We start from the raw sequence: 6,895 nt of genomic DNA on the forward strand, positions 1-6,895 counted from the left end.
CCATGCTTGCCATCTCATCTCATCTCATCTCTCTCTCTCTCTCTCTCTCTCTCTCTCTCTCTCTCTCTCTCTCTCTCTCTCTCTCTCTCTCTCTCTCTCTCTCTCTCTCTCTCTCCAGCATTTTGAAGTCACAAACTGCCTTGGGGGGGGGGAAGGAAACCTGAGTTTCGAGTTACTAATTCAGGCTCACACCAGATATGGAACTTTTAAAGAATACATTTAAACAAGGTTTTTAAGAATGATGTTTAGCAAGTTTGAATCCACTAGCCGGTGCAAGAAGATTAGGGCTAAGCCTTTGATAGTACGACCTTGACACACATTCCATCAGCTCCTGACCCTGCATGGAGGACAGACATCACTAATTGATCACCACCGTCTTCATCCTTCCAGCCAAGTTCCCCAGATGCCCACTAACCAGGCTATTGGAGGAGGTCGACCTGGGAGGAGACCTGGTTGTTAGCCATGATGGCTGTCCATCATGGTGAAGGAAAAATAAACTTTTTTTCCTCTTAGCTCTTTACAGCGCTACCATATGGGGGTAATGAATTCTAAGGCAGTATCATAATTCCCAGCAAGGAGGCTTGGGTATTCCAAACTGCTCAACAGAGTTTAGCATCAAGAGCAATGACTGTGTATTTAGCTGCTCTTTTCCACAGCAACCAAAGTGGCAGTGAGTGTAGGGGTTACTTTCATCAGATCCAGAGCAGCTACATCCGGGTTTAAATTTTAGCTGTATCATTAACTTGAGCGGCAGAACGCCCTTTAGAGCAAGCTATCCTCTGAATGCTGATCAACTCACCAGTTAAAAAAAAATACACATACACACAAACATAAACTCAGACACGTGGGGATACCATGAGGGTTAAACAAAATGATGCCAATGAAGTACGCAAGGTAGTACACGGCACACAGAGAGGGTCCAGCACAGGCTGGCTGTTTTCAGCACTTTAATTATCATTTCTGGAGATATTGATATGATTTCTTATTCTAGAACAACCAGGCTGTCTGTCTTCACTCTGAATGACCCTAGGAGAGTCAGGCTGGCAGGTGACTTTTGTACCACATATTTCCTAAGGAAACCCATCCTCTTCAAGGAAAGACCTGCCGGGCCTTGGCTGACCTCCAATGGTGACTCTTTTCCCACCTCTGGACATAGCACACATTCCTTCATCCCAACTGTCCTTACCCAGCCCTTTCATTGCAAGACCCCTTGTCCCTTGTGATCAGCCAAGGTGGAAGTTCTGAACTGGTAGCTGCTTGAGTCAGAGGAGGAGAATGTATTCATTAATTAATAAATTCTGGTGACACCTCTATGTATGTTTCATGAACTTGACAGTCATGATCAGGCTGCTGCATACAGTGATACAGGTCGCACACTGCACAACACGGGAGTGTCATACCGTAGGGACCGATCTCACACACAGCAGCCCTGGTTTATTCTCTGGGTAGATCTGCTGATCCTACTGCTCAAAATTAATCAGTGCATTGAAGCTGGCCTTTCAGGTGATTCCGTAGTCAGACTCATGGAAACAATGAGCTAATATTTTCTGAAGACATGAGTGTGGACTCTTAGCCTCTCCAAAGATAATGCAATCGACGCTATTATCCACAGGGAGAAGGGAAGGGCTGGCTTTCCTTCCCTCACTGGGCTACTTTTGGAGCACCAAACAACTCATGACCACAGTCTATGTCTCTAGCCTCTCCTCATTCTCTCAAACTCTACCTAGCTATCCAGATTTTTATTTTTGCTATTGTTTCCTCTTAAGGAATTATTTTCAACCCCATATACAACAAGTATTTAATTGAGCAACTAAGCCACACAGTAGGCCAGGTCCCAGACTAAGACAAATACCTATGTTCTCTCGCTTCTTTGGAACCTTGAACCTCATAAGGAAAGGTGGACATTAAACAAATAATTGCATAAGGATCAGTGAATAATTATTCAGGGGCTGGGGATGTGGCTCAAGCGGTAGCGGGCTTGCCTGGCATGCACGGGGTGCTGGGTTCTATCCTCAGCACCACATAAAAATAAAATAAAGATGTTATGTCCACCGAAAACTAAAAAATAAATATTAAAAAATTCTCTCTCTCTCAAAAATAAAAAGCCAAGCCATTAAAAATAATAATAATTATTATTATTCAGTTTTCTTGGTGGGTGTCACACCTGGCTCACAATTCCTATTTTTTTATTCCTTTGTTCAACATCCTCTATAACCTTAGGAGACACTTGGGCAATTGATGAACTTATTCAGTGTCATAGATTCTAGATTTTTCTTCATTGACCTCACTTACATGCACAATGGTCACTCTCCACACCCTGGGTGCTGGGAAGCCTACCTCTGCCTTGAAGGTGCTTCCATGCCACCTGTCCCTGTGGATTCTAGTCACCAAGCCCACTAGTCTCTCTATTTGCCCTGTTGGGTGACCCCTAGTTTGACCTCAGTGCAGCCTCTGTCCTTGATCCCAACAGCCACTCCAAACGCTCTTCCTCACACCCAAGCTAAGCCCCAAGAAGGATCCCTGGGCATGGGAGAGTTTGCTCACCCTTCCTATCACCTTCTCAGCCCAGAATGTATCCTATTGGGCTCCCCATACCCCATCCTATTTCCCACCCTGCTCTGAAATCTGTTTTCCACAGGATAAAATGCACACCACAGCTTCCGGGCCTCTAGGCCAACCTGATTCTTCAGAAAACTCCTCCCCAGCAACCTTCTCTCTTCCTTCTCAGCCCATCCTTAGGAGCCACTCAAGTCCCCCTGACCTGAGTCCTCCCTTCCATCAAGTCTCTTTTCCCCTCTCCAGGGCTATGTGTTCTCTGGGCCCCTCACCTCAGTCTCAGCCTCTCCCCTCAACTCGTGATGAGTGTGTGACCATCTGTGTGCTGGATGTGCATGGCAGGGACTGTTAGGCATCAGTGTACTTTTCCAGCACCCATCAAGGTCACAGGCTCAGATGCAACATCTAATGAATGAGGAGCTTCTCAAAGTCCAAACGGAACCCCTCCTACAGCAAACACAGCTCTCTTCTCTGACTCCATATGCAGGAGGCACAAGCCTCTGCAACCTCTCTGAAGTAACTGTACAGTCAAGAGGGTAGAGACCTGCTGGTAAGTGCTCAGCCACCAGCCCTCCAGAATCTGTCATACCTGCCAATTCCCATGGTGTAAATACTTCTGCCCTGGCTGATGTAGAGCCCCAGCACACCCCTGGACAGCGGCCTGGCCAGAGATACACACAACAGCCGGCACAGGTGTGCCTTCCTCCTTGAACCATTTCATTTTCCTTTTCTGTCACTAACCTATTTTTTTTTTCTAATGCATCTCACAAAAACTTATTTTCTTCTACAAATTTTCAACCTTTGTGGAGCTTTCCTGATCCCCCTGCTCCTCCTAGAACAAGCAGCTGAACTCTGCCCTGTGTGCAGAAGCCTGTGCTGTGGATTCCTGCCTGTTTACCACTGAGGCCACCAGACCTTGGAGGGGCAAAGCTCTTTGTTCATTTGTGGGACCTCACATGAGGGAGTAAGAAATATCCAGTAAAAGTTTGTTGAGAGAAGGTGAGCAGAAAGAAGGGAGGAAGGAAGGAGAGGGAAGGGAAGAAAGAATAAATGACATCTGATTCTTCCACTTTTTTTTTGGTTCTGTTTTTTTTTTTTTTAATAATACCACCAAGTTTTTACTCCTGTTCCAAATCTTCCAGGTGGCTGATCGCCCATTACGTTGTACAAATCTTATCTTGGGAAAAAAATATTCTCTTACTTGACCTTTGCACCAGCTCTATCAGTGGAGCTGGTCTCAGGGAGGCAGGGTGTGGGGGAGGGGAGAGCCATGGCAGAGGAGATGGATTCCAGCCAAGGGTGTCTGGTGTTAAAATCGCATCAGGTTATGCACTGTGGGTACCCATCGGTGGGGGATTCGCTCTGGGATGGTTCTGGATCACAGGGAGATGGGGCTGTGGTGGAGGGTGGTCAGCAGCAACTGAGCACAGATATTCATGCCATGCTGCTAGGTGTCACATAAATTGCTCAACCCAATGCTCCACAATGCCAAGTGAGCCACGGAGAAGACGGACCGCCTTTGAGCACTACACACTAACACCACAGTGCTGGCAGATGCTACGCACAAATGGAAGGTGCAGGATGGAGCAGGACTATCAATTGTCCCTTTAGGGGCATCCAACCATTAGCGAGCTCACCCCAAATTGAAGCTCCCTGCAGGGCCATAAAGTGAGAAGGCTCTTCACTCCTCCCTGACAAAGGCAGGAAGGGGCTGGCGTGGGGGATGGAATGCGGTCCTGAACACATCACTCCTAAGCACACGACATAAATAACAACATTAAAATCACTGGCACCATTACCACCAGCCATAACAACAATTAATAACGCGGGCAAACAGAGCGCAGGGCTGAAAACCCGCCTCCCCAAACACTCTTTCAAGTTTACTAGAGAAATCTGAGCCCCTCAGAGGAACCCAATTTATCTGCTACGCAGCCTTCCAAGGCATGATCCTTAAATATGTCAACGTCTAAGGAGGAAGAGAGAATCATCTGCGCAGAAGTGAAGGTCGTGGTTCAGCAGCATAGTTAATGACAGTCCACGGGAAAGGCGTATAGACTCCTGTGGTTCAGATTCTGGTCAGTGGCTGGAACTCCTGAGTGGGTGATGTGTTCTGACAGAGTCCCAGCACCTACCGCAGTGAGGCTGAAGAAAGCACAGAGTCCCAGACCAAGCTCCTCAAGAGGGAGCATGAAAATGGTGGCCTAATGGGGCAGGCTTTGAAATGTGACTTCCAATTTCACAGATGGCTTTTTGACCCTTCAGTGCATTAAGAGAGGCAGTGAGTCGAAGAATGGTAATAGTCCCCCTAAAGATAATATATGAAGTGTCTGTCAACGTCTTTGCCTGAACATATTTGACTGGGTTGAAATATTGTTGGGAGATGCCACTCTTTGGTTTTTCCAAAGAGTGCTATGAATAAAAACCCTGTGGAACCAAGAGCATGTTAGTGAAGAGAGCCTGAACAATGGCTAATGACCATGAGGAGAAAGAAAAGACAAAGAATGTTGTAGTAGAAAATAAAAGCAAGGGACGGGGACAGGAATCAAATATATTTTTTTAAGAAGATTTCTAAGAGATTGCAAAGAGATTATTTGTAATCACGTTTTGAGATGTTTTATATCATTTACACTGATGAGGTGTCATAAGTCCATTCACGAACGAATCCATTGAAGAAAGATGAGTATTCTAGATCAGGCTTTATTCTAGATTAGGTCTGATTTCCTGAGAGCAGCTCAGCACTGTTAGTTCTATGCTGGGCTGGGTTCCTTTTCCAATGCATGGTCTGGCTCCAAATGCATGAGCCCAGGAAAAGGGGGAACTCCAAATGGGCAAGAATATCCTGGCCCTAAGCCACTGAGGAATCATCGTGGGTGAATGGGATACTAGAGTGGGCTGCTAAAACTTTTTATTCCTTTCCAAGTCATCTTGACCAAGCTTCCTTCATCTCTCTCTCATCTGCGTTTGGTGGTCCGTTTCTGAAGCTATTTCTGAATTTTTCAAAATGAAAGCTTCTCTGCACCACCAGGCAAGCTCAGCCACTGTGATCAAGGCCCCTGAAAGATTCTAAGTGATGTTCTCTCTCTGTCCTAGAAACACATTGTCGATGGTCCCGATTCATCTTCTGAGGAGAAAGGTAGAAGCTCTCTTCCCAACGGGATGACTTTTTGAAGCTGAAAGAAAACACCTACAGTGGTGGGAAGAAGATGTTGGGACACCAAGAGGACAGAGACGAGGGGAGGGGAGAGCCATACCTGCTCCGATGACCTCTTCGATTTTCACAAAAGATACATCAATCTCCTTGGCAAACTCCCGGACAGCTTCGTTGGGGTCCTCGTAAGTGAAGGGGTCAATGTAGATCTTCATCCCTGGGGAGCCTTATTGGAGGAGATAAGTAGGTTAACATTCCCAAAGAGGACAGGGTCGTCACTAAGACACTGCTGATGTCCCCAGCGCCAGGGGCATTCCTGAGAAGGCCTCTTCTCTCTATGCCAGGCTGCAGCCTGCCACTGTCCCCACCCCGTGTCTAGCTGGACCTCCCCGTCTCCCTTCCCTCTGGGCCACTCTAGCCTGGTTCTCTGTCCTTTACTTCTCCTCCATGTTTTCTTCCCTTTCTGAGCTCTCGATGAAATGTGGAACAGATTACTTATAAATGACAGATCGGGACCAGTTCCCACACCGGGCGCTCACAGAAGGCAAAGAAGCTGATTGATGCCAACCAAATGCATTAGCGGAAAAGTGGTGGTAAAATGGTAGGGTAGATATCAATATTTATCAACTTGACAACTTCCCTGAGTGGAGGCCACAGTTAAGGTTATAACTGACGGCTGTGGTCCAGGACCACAAGAGGGATGAGGATGGATTTTTAAAAACAGAAAGAAATTGCTGTTAGAAAACTCTCAAGATGGAAGAGCCGAGACAGTACACCCAGAAGAGAAAATGGGAAGAGAGAAGCTTAGAAAATACTAATCGAGGAAAAGAGCAAAGTCTACATAGAAAAAATGGGGTGGAATGAAAGAAAAATGGTAATTGAAACCCCCTGCCTTCAGACACACTGAAGTATGAAAAACGAATAAAATGGTAGATGAGAAATACATAAAGGAATATAGACCTTGTCACTGATGTATACAGTGGCAAGATAGATAGGCATGCTTGGGGACAAAATAGAGAATCGTCATTGCAGAGAAAAACATTCAAAGAGTAGAGGAGAGGGGACAAAAAAAAAAAAAGTAAATGGAACCCAAGAAACAAATAGATTCGTTCCCAATGTCATTTTTCAACATGTTTTATGTATCATTAAGCGAAGTATAGAAATTGTGGTGGTGGTGGGTGGTGGGAGGGC

General features: G+C 46.0%; 1 protein-coding gene across 1 annotated transcript in view; it reads right to left on the minus strand.

The window, feature by feature from the left end:
- Ephb1 (EPH receptor B1) overlaps positions 1 to 6,895 on the minus strand; it is a 425,502-nt gene that overhangs the window by 60,070 nt on the left and 358,537 nt on the right. The window contains exon 10 of the mRNA XM_048794387.1: positions 5,808 to 5,930. Within this exon, the coding sequence (XP_048650344.1) occupies positions 5,808 to 5,930 (123 nt within the window). The remainder of the gene's footprint in view (positions 1 to 5,807; positions 5,931 to 6,895) is intronic.

Source organism: Marmota marmota, unplaced genomic scaffold (assembly GCF_001458135.2).
Source record: "Marmota marmota marmota unplaced genomic scaffold, marMar, whole genome shotgun sequence".
Classification (NCBI taxonomy): Eukaryota; Metazoa; Chordata; class Mammalia; order Rodentia; family Sciuridae; genus Marmota; species Marmota marmota.